The sequence below is a fragment of the Azolla caroliniana genome, unplaced genomic scaffold (assembly GCF_043228905.1).
Source record: "Azolla caroliniana isolate FFs.n. ecotype wild unplaced genomic scaffold, voAzoCaro1.0.p SCAF_5, whole genome shotgun sequence".
Taxonomy (NCBI): domain Eukaryota; kingdom Viridiplantae; phylum Streptophyta; class Polypodiopsida; order Salviniales; family Salviniaceae; genus Azolla; species Azolla caroliniana.
In genome coordinates, this window is record NW_028230440.1 from 4308783 (window position 1) to 4332474 (window position 23692).

The following is a 23692-nucleotide window of genomic DNA, read 5'->3' on the forward strand; positions in this document are numbered from 1 at the left end:
TCAAAATGATTTGCCACGTTTGAAAGATTGCTCAATTATCATCACCGTCATCATCCTTGTACTCATGTAAACCTTAAAAGGTATACAAGGTACTCATTTCATGTATCCAATCTTCATTTAGATCAAAGTGAGTGTGGGTTGAATCCTCTTCATTTAGACCCAATTCTTTTCGATCTAGCTTTGAATGCATGGTTATGGTAGAATCAAGATTTTGAGAGATTCTGAGTGAGATGATGGAAATGATTCCTCCTCTGTACTATCCACTGCTAAGAAAAAACAATTGTTCTGTGTCAAATGATGGAAATGAACCCATAACAAATTCCCTTGATCGAGATAATGTATGTTTTAAGGAAGAAACGAGATTTGTAGCAAGCAAAGGGACATAAATGCATAAGCAATGCCTCCTTTATTGACAAAGATATTTGAGACTACTATATTGGCAGTGTGTTTGATCCTTTCAAAGATAATTAAACCTACTCAATTGATGGAGGGAATCCTCTGTTGATGGAGAAAGTTGAGACTCCATTTAGGGACAAAGTTTGAAGTATTTGGTCATTTAGGAGACAAATGAACCTCCATTGATGGAGATAGTCGATGTATTTGATAATTTAGGAGAGAATTATACCTCCATTGATGGACATAGTTGATGGATTTGATCCCTCTAGAGATACCCGGGACTATTGATGGAGGTACTTGAGGCTCGGCATTGATTCCTAGTGTGAGAGAAATTAGAAAGATAACCCCAACAAGTACGTCATCCTTCCCATAATTCATAGCATGGAAGAATCATTTATTTGATTTAGTAAGCCCGAGGTTATAACCCCCTACATTCTACAATGGCATCTAATAAATTAAGAGGACATGTATAGAGTAATAGCGAGTTGAGAAAACTGGGATTTGAAGCCAAGACCTTGGCTAGTAGCCCGAGGTTATAACTTACTACTAGGGTAATGGAATTACAATTGGTGAAAGCGAGTGATATTGATCAACCAATCTTTTTAACACCTCTAGGAGAAATTTTAGGAATCTAAGCCTTAATAATGCAGCTTCCTCACGCCATGATTTGCCCCAACCTTTTTCACTCGGAATTCATCAAAAACTTTGGGAGAACAATTTTTTTTCCAAAAAAGGAGCTACATTCCCATTAGTTAGGAGAGTTTTTTACAAACAGACTACACAAGTATATAAATTGGGGAATCACCTCCTGGTTGAGTTCAAGAATATGAGACTACGTACATATCGTCTCTTACTTTCTACTTAATGTAAGTAGAACTTTGGGATAACTTATTTTGTTAGCTTTCAATGTAGACCTCCTATTTTTTGACTCCATTGTCAAATGCATCCTCAAAAGCTATATGCTTCCAAATGGCCATTGTCATCTTTGTCCTCTGTCTCATCTATGTAGACATGAATGTGGCCTTGTTATTATTACGTCCCATGCTAGAACTATTTCTCGAGAAACCAAAGATTAATTTTGGGAATGTTGTATGATTGTGAGTTATATGCTGCATTTATTGTGGTGTTATATCTCATACATATATGTACTAACATGTATGCACTTATGATAGATAGATCATTTCACACGATCCCGTATGAATTGTGATAATGGCTGGATTCGGATAAATCTTTGAAGCAACTTGGAGTTTTTTATCAACAAATATATGCAACATGAACACAAGTTATTGTCCATTAAAAAAACAATTTGGATTCTTTGATTCCTTTCCTCTTTTTTGTTTTGTTTTGTTTACATAAGTAAATTTGGTAAAGAGAAGAGAAGAGAATCAAAATGAAAGTATATTAGCTTACATTATGGATGAAACATATCAACACGAAAAGTGCCTTGAAAACCTATTAAGCACATAAGTAGGTTTGTATCATATTAGTGTAAATATAGGCTTGAACAATCTTAATACAAATAGTGTCTTGAACCATATCAAACACAAACAGTGTCTCCAACTACATCAAATATAAACAATGCCTTGTACCATATCAAACGCTAACTATGTCTTCAACCATATCAATATAAACAAATGCCTTGAACCATATCAACACGACTAGCATTATAACAACTTGAAATGTCTTAACACAAACAGTGGCTTGAAACATATAAACACAACAAGTGGGTTGAAAATATTGACGTCAAGAGTGGATTTAACCAAATCAACACAAATAGGATTGAGACATTGCAAATAGTCGATTGAAAACATATCAAAGCAAGTTGTTGCTTAAAACATGTCAACAAGAAATAATGGCTTGAAACATATCGACACAAATTGTGGCTCACGCATCAAACAAGAAAAACATTTGTGAACTCTAGCATGCCCCCTAATACTTATTAAAGTAGACGTATGTATATTCCTCATGTTTCAAATTATTATGGCCCCCTTTTAATGTTTTCATGCCATTCCATTTCTGTTTTTTTTGCTAAAACACATCAAGACAAAATATGTTGTTAGCCATTCTACTTACTCATAAAACTTCAAGTTATTGTGTCAATAGTGTCACAAGAAAACTATATGTGGTTTTGTGTCAAAGTTTTGACATTTTAGAATTATATATGATTTTTTTTTTTATGATATGGAAATCAATGTGATCATGTAGTCAAATGGTTTGATCTCAAGAAATAGAAGCATGTATGATGTATGTATGCAATTTGTATCTTGTTTGGGGAAACATCAATAAAGAAATGATTTAATATTCTTTCCATACTTCAACCCCATGGAAAAGCACTAGTATCACCGATGTACCAATGAGCTATTTATTCAAAGAGGAGTGCAATACTATAGAAGAGAGAAAGAGAGTGAGTGAGGGATTGAAATGACCACGTGCTCCACCAACCACACAACCAATTAAACCCAACACACGATCAATAGAATATCCTGACACCACACACCCTCAAAGATTGCTATTAGACAATGTGCCCTATAGAGAAAGTTGTCTATCATGTGCTCTAATGGCATGCAACTTAAAAGACAATACAATGTTCAATAGAGCACATTTCTAGGACATATCATGTGCTCTTGGAACATGTTTTTCAAACAGTAACCATGTGCTCCATCTAGCACATTGTCAAAATACAAATCAAATGGTTCATAGAACACGTTGCTAAAACACAACACATGTTCCCATACTAAACATGTGATTGAGATTCAAATTCATAAGCTCACAAACCTATATTTGATCTCATAAAGCCTCCCATTAAGTTCACAACTCTTCCCCTTTAAAGTACACAATATATGATACAATGTTGGAAGAGAAAGGCATGTGACAAGTTCCAATTGACCTTGGTCATGACGGAATAAAGAAAACGTCCTCCATAGATGAAATAGATGATACTAAGGGTGGCAACCACTAGAAATGAGGACAAAAGTATACTTAAACCAATGCAAAGAAATAAACTAGCTTGGTTTTATTAGCACTTCTCCATGTAGAGGTAGACATTAATTTTTGAAGGCTAGAAAACGATATATAAAAAATGGAGCATAGGTATATGTAAGCACACCGAAAGCACCACCATTCGGATAAGGTCGGAAAGTCAGACAAGGGGCATCTTGACAATTTGTCATAGAGGTTGAAGACACTCAAGCTTCATGTAGGAATCCACACCTTAAGCCATTGCACTCCCAAGGACTTTATAAGAGTCGACCCACTTATAGATATCATCTTCTAATCAATCCTCTACCGTTGTTATTTTTGTCCAATATTTCCAAGATCACAAACATATTAATGTAACAAGTCATGTTCTGGTATAACTCAACTAAACTATACCTAGTTCAAACATCCACTTACGGACCTCTTCTGGAAATGAATATCTTCTTAAAATTCCCATTCGTTAGAGATACCATTACAAGGTAAAGAACATTTTATTGAATAGGAAATTACATTTTTATCTACATCTACATTTTCTTCTTACATAGAAAAATTTAGAGGTGCAAAGTAGAATTCTAATGAGCTTGCTAGGTTCGAATGTCAGAGCGGATAGATACTACTTTTGGAAATTCAATTATACCTTTACAACCTACCTAAAATGATCACAATTATGACTTTATAATCTCCAAGAATGGTTACTTTCTTGCGTTGGGTGAAAACTTGTTTGACATTGGTCCATCAATATACGGAAGTCACCGAGCATTCAATGGGAACTTCAGCAATATTCATGGAAAAATGTGTCTCAGATTGTGACACCTATGATTCTACTCTCTCTAGCTACTTGATTAGCAACTTCAGTTGGCATTAAAAAACCAAAGTAATAGAGTTTTCAAACCGAAAGCACATATATTGGAGCTCTAGTTATAATTCTACCACATGATAGTCGAAGTATTTTCACTTCATCCTTGAGCAGTTCAGACAAAGCAACAATTATCTTGTAAGTAGAGTAGATGGATGGTTTGGTCTTATGTTGATAAATTCTGCACGGGAGTATACTTGCCTTAAATAAGGCTTCTCTATAAGTTTCCAACTGTCTCTCCAAAAAAAAAGAACAAAATCGTTTTTCAGCAAGTTGGGTAGTTTGATCTTCTGAGATATAACTAACAATTTAGCGACTAAACGCATGTATGCTGTATTACATATGATTGCTCAAAAGGTGATGGAAATGCTACAATCTTCCCCATATATGATGAATTTTTTGGCTTCACAGAACACCCGAGCATTGTTAATTTAATGTAGCCTTTATGTGCTCCTAGTCACACAAAAAGATGGGCAATTCAGAAGATTTGATACACGGTAAGAGTAGCAAGTTAAAGCAAAGGCAATTCTCAAGAAAACATCTGCGATTATTCTGCTTTTAGGATGAAAGAATGTATGGAAAAACACCCCTTTAAAGAGTGCTTGTAAAAATATCACCTAAAGAATGTATATAGAAATACCATCTCTACATATGTATGAATGCAGAGTAGATACATTAATTGGGCTAGCATATCATCAGATATACATGAACTCTCCACCTGGGAGTGCATTCTCGGCACCTTTTCTCTCCTCCTCAAATTCCTTGTCTCTTTCCTTCTTACTTTCATAGTCATGATCATCAGTCCGGAGTTCATACCGGCATATTGGACATGAATTATGCTCATCCTGCCATCCATCACAAACACACAACTTAAATAATGCACATTACATCAGGAATAAAAAACGTGTCAAATAAAGGTTCATACCAGCCATGGCTTCAAGCATTCCGGATGAAATAAGTGTTTACAAGGCATTTCTTGCATCTTGGCACCTAGTATAAAGTGTTCTTTACAAACGGCACACTCAGCATCTTCGCCGAGTAGCTTTATCAATGGCTCTGTCACATCTTTCACAACCAACTTGGCTACCTCTTCTTTCGAAGCCGGTGGCTTTCCACGCGGTGCTAGGCCAACCTCCTAGACTTTTTTGCAAGCAGCAGAATGAATGAGCTAAAGAGAGTTAGTTCAAGTAAAAATCCTCTATATGCTATGCGTTTTCATTGGCTATTAAAAGAACAAACAGTTATTTTAAAACCCCCTTATGGTGATTATTTTCATGAGCATACTTTTCTTATTGAATATGTATGTTTGTGTATATCCCTACTGAATGCAAATATTGTTAAAAGATAAAGAGAAGGGCATAAAAAACCCAAACTACAGCCAATTCAGGTAATTTATTCTATGCTCCTAGCTTGAGGACGCTTCACTACAATTAAACCCTCTATCTATATCACATGCCTCGAGTATTGTATGCAAGAAAACCTTATCCATGTATTCAAACAGAGTAAAATGCACTAGTTTCCTATTCAATCTGTGTATATTACAATCTATCTTTCTTAAATGGTCTGCCAACAGAAGTGCTATTAGCCTATTTAGATGATCACTAATTCCATCCTCTGGATGATCTACATGTACATAACGACCAGATTTATTTCAATGTTTCCAATCACTAGTCCATGGATATTGTCATGTTTTAAGCTCCTCAATCTAAGCATTTTTCATTAGTAAAATGCTCTATCCAATTTGTGCGGATGTGCTCTGATTTACATTATTAATAAATGATACCCACCTCAAAAGCCTTCCCATCCCTTGGGACAAAACCGTACATTTCCCTTAGGTCATAAGTAATGTCCAAAGGCAATAATAAAATCTATCTAATCTTCTAGTTCCTTGTTTCAGTTGGAGAGATTTTATTCTACAAACGAAGAAATGATACTTAAATCATCGGAGAGGGAAAATACATCATTTGTACACAAAAAAAGAGCTTACCTGGAGAGAAGCTTGAATAACTTCCTCAAGCTCAGGACCAAAGTCACTAACACCATTCACTCTTTCCATCAACTCTTGCATTTCTGGAGTTAACAACTCTTCCAATTGCGGCAATTCGGTTTCTGAAGTTTGCCCAAGATTAGCACCTCTTCGTTCTTGTTCAGATGCTAGTGCTGCAAGGACATTTTGAGCAACCATCCATGTCGGGCGAGGAGGCTCAGGATCAACTGTCAATTGTCCCTCAAAAAGAAATCCTTCAATTGCAAAAAGCATTTAATGGTTAGTTCCTTAATCAAAATCAATATATATTTTTTTTCTTAATCAAAGCATTCAATACCAAAATACACTTCATTTGTCCAATCTCCAAAACACTCCTCTCTACATTTCCCCTCTTGACAATATCTCTTACTGTTGAGAGCCTCTCTCAGAAATTTTCAGGGAGATCCACATAGATGTAAATTTCGACCTCATAATTAACTTTGGCCTTTTGAAGATCTTAATATAACATGCCATAAGATGTTGCCTTTTGTTAGCTCTCTTAAAAGATGTTCATAATATAACACGTCATTGCTTTCTCTGCAATTTTAACATGTAACCATTCACTAACACTCTTAAAGATGTTCAAAATTCACTTCACCATCCCTCTACAGTTTCTACTTTGGTCTCATGAAAGAACAATATTTTGGGAATGTTGAAAATACGAGGAGTATTGTATGAAAATTGAGGGGTATTCTAGTAAAATTTCAATTCTTTTTAATTATACAGTTTTAATAGTACTATCTCCATCCAAACATTAATGATTAGCCCCTCAATCATTAATAAGAAGAAAATAATGATGATGCTGACGATGATTTACTTTATTTTTAGGTTATGAGGATGTATATACCTCCACCCCTAACTGATCGAGGCATGGAAGCATTCTCTTGGGAATCTCCAATTATTTCATGAGCTTTTGCAATGAGGGACTTCATGTTTTCCTTTTCATCTTTGTTCATTGCAACCTTTAAGGTTGCCTCAAATAGTTGTAAACCTGCCATCCAAAAACCTATACCAGTGTATCGAGTCTTCAATAGAGTTCCTGCTCTGCAAACTGTAGAATATATCTGCATTGTATAGAGATATTTTTCTTTCTGTCTTACAAAAGAAGAAAAAGAAAGTAGCCATTTTACCATTAAAAGATTAGTATGAGATTACCGATGGTTTGTACAAGTGTGCCTGATGGTACAGAATGGACATCACAGACAAGAGGCATGCCTTATTATAGGCTTCATCAATGATGTGAGCACACAACCTTGTTACATAACGAAATTCTAGAGCTAAGGGCATAGGAGCACATACATTGCAAAACATCTCAAAGCATACTTTTGATAGCAGCCTCTGAACATCAGATGGATAATATTGTGTGAATATATGTCATCACATCTCAATATTTAATTTTCTAGAATCATTATGTCATACGTACATTTTTAGTATGAAAAAACCATTGTATCCTTGTGTGAGGAAGAATCAAAATATTGTATGCATTTCTTTTTCTTCCATCTGACCAGCTTATTAGATAGTACAATACATCCATACTTCATTTAAACTTAAGGGATCATCCCCATATCTATTGTCTATTTTTGTCTGAGAAAATGATGAGCACAGAAAGCCTCTTAATTAGGATTATTTTATAAATGTCAAATAGATGATATAGCCATCATTCCAATCTTTTAAGGAATATTACATGAGTGATTACACAGTATAAAGTACTTCTTCCTCTTGCATTCCTTTTTTAACATCATACTTGGGGAAGACATAAGGTTAAAGTCTTTTTCAATCCTCAACCTATCTTTGGTGCGTATAATTTTGAGTTTCTTTATTCATTAGGATGAAGCATCATCATCATCAATAATCATATGTTCATTTTGAATCAAGGATTTTGTAAAACAGAATTCCCAGTTCACGTCATTATCATTGCTTTAAACTTTTCAAATAATCTTTGACATGCCATCTTGCAAAGCATTTACAGGAATCTACAACCAAGGTAGATGAAAGGAATTTGCTCATGTGGTTTTTCTGTAGTAATCATCCAATTTTTCATGCAGCCTTCGGGAGACAATTTTCGAGGCATAGCTCTTACTTTCAATATGTACTTGTAAACTTTTCAGAGGAAAAAATTTCTATTTCCTTTCTTCTAGTTTCTAGAAGAGAGATTCTGCTCTTAAGGATGGCAGCATAGAAATCTCGTTTGTACATCCGAAATTTCATTCCATGAGCTTGCTGACTACCTCTACAAACCTCAGTCCATATAGTAGATTTTGTGCCACATCATACATGCATCCATAACTTCACTCTAATTCCTGCCTTTGGGTTGTGTCCAAGTGGCACATGTTCTCAAGAAGTGACCCAAAAAACTCAAACTAGACGGGTTTCCAACTAAGCAATTGTTTCTTTTGGCCCTGCTTTTTCCAGCAGAATTTGATTAAGGAAGACAAGATATGAGATTCAAAGACAGGATTGTGATTGTGATCGTTTCATATCAAAGAAACATAGGATAAAAATTTACTGTTGGATTGAATCATTAAAAAAAAAAGAGCATTGAACCAAAATCATGATAGAGATAAAATAATATCAGGTTAGAGAGCTTAAAATTCACGATTGTATGCCTCTGATGCCTATATTGATAAGAGTTATCTAAACAATTTTTTCGCAAATACTGTTTACTCTGTATGCAAGTTCTTTGTCATAAATGTCCTATTTTTCGGCATTGTGCCTCAGGATAGCTCAAGCACTTTACAAAACTTTATGAATGAGCATTTCTAAATTTTTGTAATGACCAATGTAGTTCAGCACATAGTAACACAAAAAAAAACAACTGACTGAAGCAAAAGAAAGAAAGGCGAGAAAATACTTCTATTTTAAAAACTTTATAGATTATAAATTTTGACTAGATTAAATCATAAATGTAAATAAAAGTAGCAAAACAATGACTAAGGAAGAGCACACTAGAGAAACTAGAACAAAAAAATTAATCACAAATTGAAACAAATTCTAACATTAAGAGAGCTATGCTAAACAACGTTTTTCTTTTTTACTACGTAGTCAAATTTCTTTTTAAATTATTTACAGATTTCCATAGGTTTCACAGAAACACCAAAGCAAACATGCAATAAATGAATAAATACCAGCGAAAAAGAGAAGCATGGAAAAAACATAGGAGGACCAAAAGCCACATACCAGTCTTTTATCAGACGGAGATGAAGAAGGGTATAGATCAAGGACCAAATGAGACAGAGAAATGACAGAGCTCTCAAAAGATTGCTTCTTGCCCATCTGTTTCTGTAAATCAGACAGAGTCTCCATAGAAAAGGAGAAACCTGTCTTCTGATTCTCTGCCATAGACTTGTCCATCACGTCTTTTCCTTCTCGTTTCGCAAACATCTCTCTGTGTGTCCGCTGTGTGTGTGTGTGTGTGTGTGTGTGTGTGTGTGTGTGTGTGCGCGCGTGTGTGTTGTGTTCTCTGTGTATTTGATTGATAATATAACTTGCTCCTCACACTTCAAGTAAACAAAGAGAAGAATGAGAAGATGAAGAAGGATTTGATTTACCCTGAATTAAAGGAAGGCTTCTCTTAAGAATCAAAAACGTTGTGTGTGTGTGTGTGTGTGTGTGTGTGTGTGTGTGTGTGAATGAGTGATTGTGTTCTTCTTACCCGACACTCTTGACTTCCCCACCTATTGTCGTGGTCGCCCCAGAGGAGCCTAAGTAATAGAACCACAAAAATGCCATATGAATGGAGTGACTACCGATGTGCCCGCATGTGTGAGGATATTTGCAAGGTTCGAAGATCATGTTATTCATAGTAATGCCTAGCAGTACAATAAGTGATGTACCAAGATCATGTTGATGCAACCAAGAAACAAACCATACTAATGTAAAACGTACCGACTATATATAAGATAGGTCCATGCTCGGTGTTTGAAGTGAAATAAAGCTAGTAAATTTCAAGTTGCTAGACTTAGAAAACCATATATGTCCTAAAGGTTATGTAATGTGTGGTGCCATGGTGGAAAACCGAACATTCTAACTCTTATGTCTCAATACCCTATCCATATTAGTCACCATCAATAGCACTAGCAAGTACCCATCTTCACCTTCACTACTATTAAGTCCTCTTGAGTATAGTAGGGTCTAAGTTTATTAATGTCCTGCCTTCATTTGTTGGGTATTGGGCTCAAATCAATCCAATAATTATCCCTTTATCATAATGTCTATAATTATGCATGTTTTTGTATTTTGGTCTTGTCGAATTGCTTTGTTACCTTGATTATATCAGGCTTGGCTAAGTTTATGAATTAAGTTAATAATAGTACTTTCAATCATCTTCCTTCAGTACTTGGCCTCTTTTTCACATTGCCCCAATAAAGACAATCTATTTCTTTTCTTTTGAAAGTTTATGCATTAGCAATTTGACCTTTTTAACATATTGTATTAATGGTTGTGTTTATAAATTATTAACCAGTGACAAAGCTTGAGGACTTTCAATATGCATCAAATTAATATCATTCATATGCCTTCCCAATGTTGATTCTTATTTGATACCTTGGTCGTTCGCATTGTAAGTGGAAATTATAATTTGAATTATGGTGCTCATTAACAATTTGTGGTTTTCCAATTATTGATGGTTTTTTGTTTTCAATAGGTCCAAGGTGGAAGCCCAAAAGTATTGACTCTTCGCCATTAATGTAAGGATCCCCAAACTAATAAATGAAAGGTTATTTGTTTCCACCTCCAAACAAGGGTAGGGAAAGAAAAGAAAAGCAAGTGTAAGAAATAGAAGTTAATTAAATGTAAGTCTAGCTTCAATTATCATCCATATGAACCTTCATATATGGATAATTCATTTACATCAATGTAAATTTTGCCAATTCGAAATCCTAAACTTAGATGTAGTAACCAATGTATTTCTAAAACCTCCACAGAACATCACAAGCCTCTTATTGCAAGAGTGTCTCAAGTGTCATTGAATAATGAAACAGAATTGTTTATTTACAAAACAAATTCCACAACAGAGACAAACATAAAGAGCTTAAAGATAAGAAGGAACTCGTCTACAAAGGAAAATCTGAAATTAAACCAAGGGATACAGAAGGTTCATTGAGGGTATTCTCCAGTCTTGACCAATGTTTCCTTATAAGCAGCAAAACTGATATCCAAGATGTTCAGGTTTCCTGTTTAATAACAAGACAAGCAAAATTGCTCCATACATTATGAAACTGCCACTAAAGCTCATACACCACGAGGCCCCCTCCAAAAACATATTGTTGACATTTCAAAAATTTCTTCCACAAGAAAATCCTCTTTATGGTCTAATAATCCTCTCTTTATGGTGAAGATCTAGCACATTGCTACTTACCTAGTTCAGTGACTTCTCTTCTAGCCTCAATAATAACTGGTGATAAAACCCATCAACAATATATTCATTGATGAATCCAAGAATACAATTGCAATTCAATTTAAATTCATCAACAATATATTTGCATCCACTGACCTTCTCCTTAGCCAATCAACTCATAATGTGTGACACCGCAGCCACAAAAAACTTTATTGACATTTCCAAACAACATAACATTTAATTCACACCATTCAGCTCAAAGTAACAGCCATTTTGACAATCACTTTCTTGTTCTTTTAGAAGCATTGCAAAATAACATGCCTTTTGAATTGTTCTATACATACATACATATATATTATATAATGTTGTATATTCTAAGACAAGATAATAAAAGAAAGGCAACCCACAAAAGAAGAATGAAGCCACAAGAAGCCCATGCCCAATTCCGAGGTCCACCAAGTTCACCACCTATGAAATACCTTCTTGCAACCAATACAGCTATGCATAAAAGAGATGTGATAAAATAAACCGACAAAATGAAACCCAACTGCAACGAAGGAACGCGGAGAACATCATTCATCACAACTTTGTTGTATGTACTACTGATGAGCCATGGCAGTCCTATTCCAATGAAAATATTGACTGAATTGCTGCATTATGTGTTCCAACAATAAAGAAAGGTTATGCATAGGCCAACTTTAAGAAAGAAAAAGTTACTCTTAAGTTTTGGTTTATTTCCCATTTTAGAATAGTAAAATTTGCTTCTACTGGAGTTGGGGAATTGACTGGGCTTTTCCATGTGTTGAATTCAATTCCCTTGATTGGGAATATGTTCCACCACTAAGATAAAGTAAAGGACAAAACACCAAATCTAGTTTTTCCAATATTTACCAGAATACCCATCTATAGCAGTAAACTTTGTGCTACATACAGTATTCTGGTAATATTTTAAACTTAAGGACATTTTAGCATTTCAATGTTTCAGTGTTTCTACCCCAATTCATCCACAAATTAGGGTATTTCACTGTTGTGGTGTTTTGGTATTTGGTATTTTGGTGATTCTAACATAAAGTATCCAAAATGTCAAGGGTATTTTGGTGTTTCTTGCTCAAATAGAAAAATATGGTAAAGCTAAAATAATCATGAACCTGCAAGTAATGTTTGCAATAGCAGAGTCAGCAGTAGATTGGCGATAAGCTGCAATCATACTTGCAGCAAGATCAGGCCATGAAGTTCCCGTTGCCAACACAGTTAGAGCTATCACATAGGCACTGATCCCTATAACAGAGAACTATAAGAATTGATTCTTAAGTATAAGATTATACATCATCATTATAACATTTACCTGTCACACATCCAATCATATTAGTGAGTTGTGTCACCACATAACTGATGCCAGTTATGAAGACTAACGAGCACAGAAATGTGGCCCAACCATGACACAAACTGGCAGGGGGAATAAATGCGAAGAGTAATACCCATGGAAATGCCAATATGTCATACATGAATTTTAGACCATGTGACATTTTCTGGTTTTTAGTTATCCTTCCATTTAGCTGTAACAAAAAGAATCTCTCTCTCTCTCTCTCTCTCTCTCGGTGAAAACACACAATTATGTTAACAAATGTGTGTAAAAAACACTACTTACAATGGGTGTGACAATGGAGTATGATCACCCACTAACTACACTACATGGGTTATGGAACATGTTGAATTGCCAATAGGCAAGTCGAACACTCCACCGAGGAAAGAATTTCCACTTGCTCCAATAAAGAAAATTGTTACATTAGTACTCCCTTCAACTTTCATAGATATGCTTTCACTCCATGTCTACCATCGAATACAAAAGCGTTGCGTATTCCAATTATGACGCAATCCCCAATATCTCAGAAATAGAAAAACGATCTCCATCTCTGATTTTGGGTCAACCTGTGTAAATTGTGCAAACACCCACTGTCTAGGTGTCAAATAACATCGTGATAAGACTTGCCAAATTTGAGAAATATAACTCCAAATCTAACAAGTAATCGGACATTGTATAAATTGATGAGTACTATCTTCCATTTGAACAGTGCAAACAAACCAATTACCCGTTGCTAGTCCACGACGCTTTAGAGCTAATCCCAAAGCCAATCCTCCAATCAAAACTCTCCAAATAAAGAGCTTTGCTACAAGTGGAAATTTAGAATGCCAACTACGTTGTAAGATCTGCCACCACCCATGATCAGATTTGCGTATTCTCCATTCTTCTTCAGCCTTAGATGATAACCATCCAAGAGACTCAACAGAGCAATGATACAAAAAATTGGTAGTCACTTGTAACAACAACGTTTGACCCTTTAAACACCAATCAATCCACAGTTGTTCGCTTGTTTGTAGAGGTAAGGGACCTTGTATCAATGGAATATTTTGTAGTTGTTGCCAAATAAACCCATAATTAGGCGGAATGCGTAATAATCCTCTCAATACTAGGACCTTCGAGTTAACCTGGTTCTTCCCTACCAACTTAGTTACCTGACGTTGTTATTGTCGCGCTTCAACAAACTCCAAAATTCTTTGAGATGTAGCCTCAACTATATCTCCCACCTCTTTGACCCCCAAACGAAACAAACGATTAAATTGAGAGCGCAATCTCTCTTTTCCTGGCCAACATAATAACTGAGAAGACACAAGCAACTCTTTTTGCAAAGAACTACAATGCTCTCTACTAGATGATGGTTTCCATACACATAACAAGAGTGCTTCTTGCCATGAGGTAACCACGTGTTGAACACATGTAGAGCCCGGAATCCTAAGTGAAATACATATATTCAGTAATTGCCACCATTAAGCCTTAATCGTTGTCCTCCCATGTGTTAAACCCTTGTTCTCAATGAAATATTGAACAATAGATATCCATTTTGTGAGTTTGAACACATGTCTTGTAATAATGAAAATCTACGAGCCATCATATGCTTAGATAAGTTCAATATTCCAGTTCCACCAAGCGCTTAGGGGTTGCTACATGATTCCACGCAACCCAAGTGATTCCCATCTTATCCCTCTTCTTCCACAACAAATATCGAAGAGGTTGCAAAATAGAATGCAAAGCCTTCTTTGTCAATAGCAACAATGGCAATTAATATAATATCATGGGTTCCATAATACATTGTACAACCTTCAAGCGTACATGAAATGGCCAAGATTGTGACTTCCAATACATGAACTTATCCCTCAACTTACTAGACATCCATTCAATCAATTGACCATTTGTAACATTCATTCCTAATGGATAGCCCAAGTGTCGAAAAATAGAGCCTTTCTTCACTACGAATCCTTGCCATCCTAAATATTCCAAATCCCTTTCAGTACATGATATGAGACTAAACTTCCTCCAATTAATATGTAACCCAAAAGCCAATGCAAATTTGTTCCATACAAACATCCCCTTCTCAATATTTTCTCGTGAAGCTTGTAGAAACATAAAAGAATCATCAACCAAAGCTCCCCTCCAAACGAAAGGTGTAGACCCACAATGTCACCATTTGTTGCAAGCCTTGATAACATCAGTAAGACGGGATGAGTAACAATAGCAAACAACAATGAGCTAAGAGGGCATCCTTGACGAACGGATCTTGTGAGGGAAATATCTGATGTAACTCCCCCATTAAGCATTACTCAAGACACCACATCTTGTGCTACTAGCTGCCCTCCAGACAAAAGGTGTAGACCCACAATGTCACCATTTGTTGCAAGCCTTGATAACATCAGTAAGAAGAGATGAGTAACAATAGCAAACAAAAATGAGCTAAGAGGGCATCCTTGACGAACGGATCTTGTGAGGGAAATATCTGATGTAACTCCCCCATTAAGCATTACTCAAGACACCACACTTGTCCTAATAAAAATATGAGAGACATACGAGGTCCAAAGCCCATTGTATGCATTAACCCAAAAACAAAGGACCAATTAACATCATCATAAGCATTGCACTATAATCAATTCTTGATGAGTGTTTCAAAACATTATGCAATATATTCCTACCTGCAATAAAACCATATTGGGCGGGATGTATCAACTTTGGCAAATACTTTTGTAATCTATTTGCCAAGACCTTTGTAAATATCTTATACAACCCCCCCATCAAAGAAAATAGGTCTCCATTGATGAAATAACTCAAGAGACGCCACCTTTGGAACTAATTTAATTAGACCAACCTTCCAAGCTCGAGGCATATGACCAAAATCCCACGAATGTTGAAACATCAAAGTTAAGGCCCCCTTTAAAATGTTCGAATATCGCTGAAAAACTTCATTTGTCAAGCCATCCCAACCAGGGCTCTTACCACTAGGAAGATGCCTTAAAGCTATGTTCACCTCATCCTCGGTGAAATCCGCATCCAATTCATGACTAATGAGGTCATGCACATAAAACCACATTATAAAACTCATGATGTGCTCTACTCACCTTATTTTTCATTAACAATTGTGGGCCAATCAACTCCTTAAAGTAATGAACACATATATCAATTATTGTAACAGTTCCAATAACCACGAACTAAGTTGTGGTTATTTGATACACTTGTCACACCAACTCTTCTCTATTGAGTAGAAACATGGGGACCGAGTCTTAACAAGGCGAATCATTGGAAAGATTTAGAGAGACCACGAGGTTCAATGCTTGCTCACATGATAAGGAGTGAAGCATCGATGCCGCATGATATAATCCGGGCAGAGATGGGTGCAGCACCTATAATCACCGAGGCATTGTTCCGATCATTGAAATGTATCCACCATCTTTGGGAACTCCCGAAACGAAGGTACCCAAGGTTGGCACTTGTCATCAAGACAATTGGCCAAAAATGGAGACATTCATTGTTGGTATGATCAAATGTAGCAATGGTTTGAGTCACGTGGCATGAGTATAAATGCACTACCCCCATTCCAATATACCTTGGACTCTCCCCATCTAAAATATGACCAAAGTGGAAAAGAATAGAGTGATCCGAACTGATATTATTAACTTGGATAACAAGATAACATGGATCAGCTCCAAGATTTCATTTGGTACGAAGATGGCCCATTACAAGACACACTTCTTACACACATCAGAGGATGGATTCATCATCAGGCCACCTTATATGGACATACATCTAAGAACTTCATCACATCAGTTAAAGATTGAGATAGGACGATATACACGTATACCTGTAGAAGAAAGAATTTGCCAATTGTGTCATCAAGGAGTGGAATCTGAACAACACTATGTTTGTCACTGTAGTGTCTTTTATGAAATAAGAGGGAGATACCATTGCCTCTTTAAACAAGGCTTTGGCCCACTACACAAGGTAATGGAATATGAGGACCAACGGTGCCTACGACTTTTCTTGCTCGAACTCAAGAAATATAGGGAAAAGTTGTTGAAGGACAATAATACAGCCACACAAGATCATCCACAAAGGACAATCACAACTTTCTTTAGACCCATCACTCCTACTAATGCTACGAGTCAATCAAGGGATACACAAATGGGCTCCTCCCGACCAGGACATAACAAAGGGGTTACAATAGATCGGGCAATGGCAAATTGTCGTGCACGTAGGCCCCGGCTCCATGGACCACTTCCGTAGCACCCTTGTCATCGATAGATAAAGGCCATTATCTCCAGCCATCGCAGGTGTTTCCCTCGCTTAAGAGACCTCTCCATTCTGTATCGACCTATGCTAGAGATCTTTCGAAGACAAAAGTTACAATATATCTAACTTGAGAATCTCACATCTGTCGAAAACCAAATTCCCTCATCTGTTTTCATATTATTTACTTTTATATTTTTTGAGTAATACTTATTTTATTTTGATTTGTTGTTCTCAAAGACGAGACAACACTTACAATGTAATCCCATGTTTGGTCTTATAAGCCATTTTGACCTCTTAAAAGACGTTAATATCTCTCTCTCTCTCTCTCCCCCCCCCCTCTCTTCCACACCCCCCCCTCTCTCTATCTCTCTACGTAAATCGTATTACCTTTGGAGAACCGATGCAACCAAAGTGATACTTGTGGATGGAAAGTAAAACTATTGTTGTTCAATGCCATGGTAACTCAAGTATGAGGTGGCACCATCTCTCTTAATCCATGGAATGAGATTGAGATATTCAAAAGACATTTTTAAGGAGGCTATTAGGAGTTAAATGACTACCTCTTACCAGGTTATGCTCTTGGAAATAGGTGTTCTGCCCATAGAGATATTGGCACTCCAAAGAGTATATAGATACATTACAAAAGTCAAGAATATGCCACATCATCGATTACCACATCTTGCTTCGAATATTGGATATAAGCTACAAAAGAATCATAAAAAGTAAAATTCTCTCATCCGGTTGGGTTGTTGACGTAAGAAAATGGCTCAAAAGATGGAGTGTGGATCTTCTAGAGCTTTCGGGCAATGTTATGCATTATGTAATGATTGAGGAAAGGTTGGTGGAATCATTCTAAAGGACAAAGCTAGAATAATACATTGCAAATGTCAACCTTGAATGTTGTTCTCAATATAAGACAAGAATGCCTATTGATCGTATCTAACCTTATCTCATTAACAATATGAGTAGTAATGCTCGTAGAGCCCTCACACTACTCTATCTCTCTCTCTCGCTGGTCCCATAGGTCAAAACTGGCCTCTTTGTTATGAGCAGAAATTGGAGGACTCAACTTCCAATCTACATCATTTATTTACATTTTCACTCCAACAGTCCCTTTGCATTTGTTGTCTCTCATGATATTGGGGGACATTGTTATGCCCTATATTTGGCTTTTCTCCATGGAACCTAAAGCCATTTGCCATGGTCTGCCTGTACAGTGTCTATAGACCTCTTTGGATTTAACATTGGGTTCTATGGATACTCTGAACTATCTGTTATCAGCAGAAATTTGAACAATCAACTTCCAATTTACATCATTTATTTAGGTTTTCCCTCCCACAGTTCCGTTCCATTTGTTGTCTCTCATGACATTGGTAGACATCGTTATGCCCTATATTTTGAACTTCTAATCAGACATGCAAATATTCTTTGTTAGTTTTCATCTTATTCTTAAGGTTTCGCAGTAGTATGAAGCATTGCTAAAAAGTGTGAATATGTTTCAATATGCATTCATGTGGTACATGCCAATCAAGATTGGTCTGAATAAGACAACAAACTGGGCAAAGATAGGGTTATGAAATTTGTATATGTATTACCCCATAAACCAAACAGGATAATTTCCATATATTATATATGACATGGAAAACTTAGGAACGCTTCCAAATGGTTCTGAACATTTGGATCCATTCGAAATAGCATTTGGATGCAGCCTTATCTTGTAATTGGTCCTTGTACTTGGTTGTCCACATTAGAAAATTTTAATCACCAATATACATCCAATCTTAATCATAAATATACAAAATTTATGAAATCACCATGTACAATGGCATATATTGGGAAACGAAATGATCAGCTAATGGTATTTACTTACAGTGAGAGCATTATAAAATTGCTGCTTCCACAGAAATCTTGTATACGTCCAACCATGCACATCCTCGACATTAGTGGCTTCAGTGATTTTATCGACTAAAAGAGAAAATGCATTGTCACCTTGTAAAGATTTTTTATCTGTGATTTCTGCATAATGTCAAAAGTCATTTATAATATATCTAATTTGTAATGAAGGTCACAGAATTTGCCTTAAGAACAACAAATTGGATCTTTACATAAAAGCACTCGCTTACCTTCATGGATGGATACATCATAAGAGCATCCAGTAGGTATAAGAGTAGGTTCTTCAATACCAGAAGGATCCCTTGAATTATCTTCACTGGGTGGATTAAGAAATTCACTACCTTGTCCAGCATCAGAAGAAATCCAGCTCTCACGCTTCTTTTGATCCAATCTAATTTTGCCAAACATTAGATCAGTTGATAGTATCCCTTTATTGCAAATTAACATTCACATTCGGACCTGATTGTACTGTCTAGAAGTCCAGTTCAAGATTCCAGATTCACTAGAAATACAGAATTGTTTGCCTATTTAGTAAGTTTCTACATTAAATATTAGCATTCATGTGCAATTTCCAAATAATTCTGGCATTCTTTACAAATGCCTACAATAATTATGATGACATATAGAGGTACATAAAGGTATACAGTTGTCTAGAAGCCTCTGCATGAATTTCATCATTTCAAGGTATAAAATAAACAAAAAGCTAAATTTGGAGTTCTCCTATGCATAAGAAAAATTGGAATTTCCTAACATTATTGTTGCCAATGTCTAATGAAAATCATAAATAAGAACATAAATAAACATGACGGGAAGAGCGAATGCCAATATAATGTGTTTATTGACAGCACAACAATGGATTACGAAATAAACACGTTATATTATAATGTGTTTATTGACAGCACAACAATGGCTTATGCCATAAACACATTATATCTGTCCTGAGATAAACAATACAATTCCATATTGTCATGTGTAAGGTCTCATAGGCCCTACACTGTCACACAGCTCTCTTCTATGGAATAATAACCTTGCCATCTCTACAAACAGTCCCTTTTCCTTTCTTAGTTGTATGAAACACTTGCGGTATGTTATCTTTGCAATGTGCTACGTGAATTGGTGTGAGATCTTCATCTAGATAAATTACGTCACCTTGAGTGCCACTTCATTTGATAGCAAAGCTTTTTCCTTTTCCATATCCATGAAAAATATTAAATGCCTTAGTGTGCTACATGAGTTGGTGTGAGATCTTCATGTAGATATATTATGTCACCTTGGAGTACCATTTCTTTTAATAGCAAACCTTTTTCCTTTTCCATATCCGTGAAAAATATTAAATGCCATTCAATCCAAGGTGATATCCAATGCAAGGATTTTGGAGCACAATGTAGCACTCCATTCACTAGCTCAAAAGCATATAAATGTGGGCTCTATATTCTTTATTGTTAAATATTTTATATTTTACCAAACTATTGTGGGAGTGTTCTTATTGCAGCAAGAGATTCCTTTGTAATCATAAAGTCAACTTGTTATAGCTAGCAATAGAAACCATAATAAACATGAGACTGAAAGATGATTTAGATGTTCCAAAAACCAACAAATACCCTTACATTGAGATGGATATAAAAGGCCAGCCTTTGTCTTGAGCATAAGCATGTAATACCAGCAGGAAGAATTGCATGACAGTCAATCCTGCTTCCCAAATGGTTATTACTTCAGGTGTCCAAACCTTCATGAAAACATACATATTAAAATTAATATTTTAATTTGTGTTGTTTTGCTCGTCATCAAAGCCAAACTCAAATCCATATAAAATTAAGGAGATGAACAAATGCAATAACTCATTCAATTGCAATTAATAACAGAAAACCCTGAGTTAACATGGCTCGAAGATATGTGTCCAAATTAATGTAACCCTTTGAGGAATGATAAGCCTATTACTACCACTTTAGAATATGTCAACTGCATTTATTATATTAGAGAACATGATCAGCAAAGTCTCGCCTTTTGTTCAACTACTTTATTACACTGTTTTGCATACAAGTAACAATCGGCAACGGTTCGGTTCAGTTTGAGAGGGTCAAAACCGAACTGATTTGGAACCGAACCGTTTCAAATTTTTAAAACCTGAACCAAACCACGAAACCGTTAAACCAAACTGTTAGAACATTTTCAAACCGTTAAACCATTAAACTGTTAAAACCGTGGTTTCGTGGTTCGGTTTTGGTTTTCAACTTAGGTCTAATTTTTAATTTTTACTTTTTAAAATTTAAAATATTTCATTATTTTTAATTTTTAATTTTTAAAATATTTCATTATTTTTAATTTTTAAAATTTAAAATATTTCATTATTTTAATTTTTAAAAATTTAAAGATGTTCCTAAAATGTGAGAATAAGGTCTAAAAATGAAAATATTGTTTACAAACAATTTTTTTAAATTTTTTTTTTTTTAAAAAAAATTTAATTTAAAAAATAAAAATAAATAACCGTTCAAACCGCGGTTTCAAGGTTCGGTTCGCTGTTGCCGATTGTTACATACAAGTTTATCTTCAATTTGAACTGAACTACTATATCACAATACTTCTTGCCTAGGGTGTTGTCTTCAATTTGATTGGCTATCCCTCATCCTCATTAGTGAATTCTATTCATGGCTGAGGTCATCCCATTAGAAATCCTACTTTCCGATTCTATTTCAGAAAAAGGTACTTGAAAACATGCATTCATGGGTTCTTGAAATTTCCTTTTACTACATAAGAAAAAAATCCAAAGACGTTTGGTTCACATGTTTTCTAAAGTATCTTTTTGCAGAGACAGAGAGTTTCTATGAAATAACAAATAAATAACTCTTATATAACATCCTTTCACATCTAACAGAAAACATTTAGGAAGAAATCTCCCCTAAAAACTTACTTCAATTTTCTCATGATACCACACAAAACATGAGAAACAGACTCAAATGTGGAGAGACAATGAGACACTAACCAAGAGTATGATATAAAGCCATACATAAGCCCAGAGTGACCAAACGAGCTCAACTGCCCAAACGTTACGATCTGCCACCTTCTTGATTGCACCTCTCTTCGGTATGATTATACACATAGCATGTATTAGAAAAAGATCGCATGCTGCAGAACCAACAAGAGTGCCAGGTCCAACGCCTAAAAAAGATTGAATATAAGAAGAATCATAAACTTCATTCATAAAACAAATGGTAAGGACTACATAATATAATATCATAAACAAAATGCACGGCTCAATAAATCTTCACACAAGGCAATTCATATACACATACAATAATAATTTTCTCATGAGCTCTTGTTGTTCTGATTGGTGCACCAGATAGACACTCCAAATTCACGCAAATGCATCCGCCCTTCATTTCTGAATTTACAATGTTGTTTCTTCTCATTATAAAGGTGACACAAATTTAACGTAATTGAATGATTGTGGTGGCTACAATCAGGTAAAACATTAGGAGATATACAGTATCATAAATTATTATAGGGTATATAGTGACATCAGCATCCTATTAATCAAATTTTTCTTTGTGACCCACCGTGTCATTACCAATGATAAGGAATACTAAGAAATATATAGAATTTTTGTTTATGGGATATATCAGTGTCCCATTCTCCTATTATCTATACACCATACATTGACATGTGTACAACACGATATCATCACCTGATTAAGGATTGATTATTTAATACCTATTGAAGTATTTCAACATGGAGATGTAGTTCTTCAATGTATGCACTAATAATGGGTGATGGTATAATTTACTTCCTGAAGTTTAAGAAAGACACTGATGGTGGCAAGAAAGACATTTTCATTCTTTCAAATATCTTACATGAGAATATTGCACCGTTGTCAGACAAAGATAATGAAAAGAAATAGAGAAATGTAAAAAACAGTAAATTTTAACTAGTTTGATGGAAGGATAAACTAACCTCCAACATACGCATTCCCAAGGTTTAAGAAAGCATCAACAGTAGCAAGGGAGATCTGAGGAAAGCTCGTCCCAAATGCTAAGAGAGTAATATCTGCAACAGTAAAATTCCACACATTCTCTCGTTTCACTGATAACTTCCTTCCAGACCTTGGATCAAAGACAATTTTCTCACGTGTTTGTTGAACTATGCTTTCCATTCCATGGAAGAACCGAGACGTAATGGCAGAGAGACCGAGAAAGCAATAAGCTAATCCCAAACAGTAGAGGCAACCTCGAAGAACTTCATTAAATCTCGCCTCAAGAGGGAAGAGAAGATAAGAGGAACAATCCATTGTTTTTCTTCTTGTCTGTTAGTTTGTTCGCCAGACGGTTAGTTTTCTGGTTTGTGTGTGTATGTGCCGACGACAATGTTGGTAAATCAGAAGAAGATGATGTGAAGTAGAGGGCTTCCTTGTAAAGCCGTCGTTTTTCTGTTTTTCTGTATCTCTTCTGTGTTTGATCTAGTAAGGTCAAGTTCTGCATGGAATCAATAAAGATGGCGATACCGATGATGAAGATGGTGAAGAAGAGAATGATGATGATCTGTCTGAGTTTCTCTCTCTCTCTCTCTCTCTCTCTCTCTCTCTCTCTCTAAATAAATCGATTG

General features: G+C 35.7%; 2 protein-coding genes across 2 annotated transcripts; both read right to left on the reverse strand.

The window, feature by feature from the left end:
- Window positions 1-4754: 4754 nt before the first annotated feature.
- Window positions 4755-9713, reverse strand: AIP2 (RING/U-box superfamily protein). Its single transcript, XM_087319595.1, has 5 exons — window positions 9432-9713; window positions 7102-7318; window positions 6216-6469; window positions 5154-5363; window positions 4755-5073 (listed from the first exon to the last, which is right to left on the reverse strand). Exons 1-5 carry the CDS (start codon window positions 9633-9635, stop codon window positions 4924-4926), a joined length of 1035 nt encoding a protein of 344 aa, XP_087175721.1. The 5' UTR covers window positions 9636-9713; the 3' UTR covers window positions 4755-4923.
- A 2147-nt stretch (window positions 9714-11860) lies between these two features.
- Window positions 11861-23647, reverse strand: MHX (magnesium/proton exchanger). The gene is made up of 8 exons (XM_087319856.1): window positions 23045-23647; window positions 22077-22252; window positions 20704-20822; window positions 19327-19487; window positions 19074-19219; window positions 12935-13145; window positions 12738-12867; window positions 11861-12239 (listed from the first exon to the last, which is right to left on the reverse strand). The coding sequence occupies exons 1-8, from the start codon at window positions 23376-23378 to the stop codon at window positions 11945-11947; spliced, it is 1572 nt and encodes a 523-aa protein (XP_087175982.1). The 5' UTR covers window positions 23379-23647; the 3' UTR covers window positions 11861-11944.
- Between the last annotated feature and the right edge of the window lie 45 nt (window positions 23648-23692).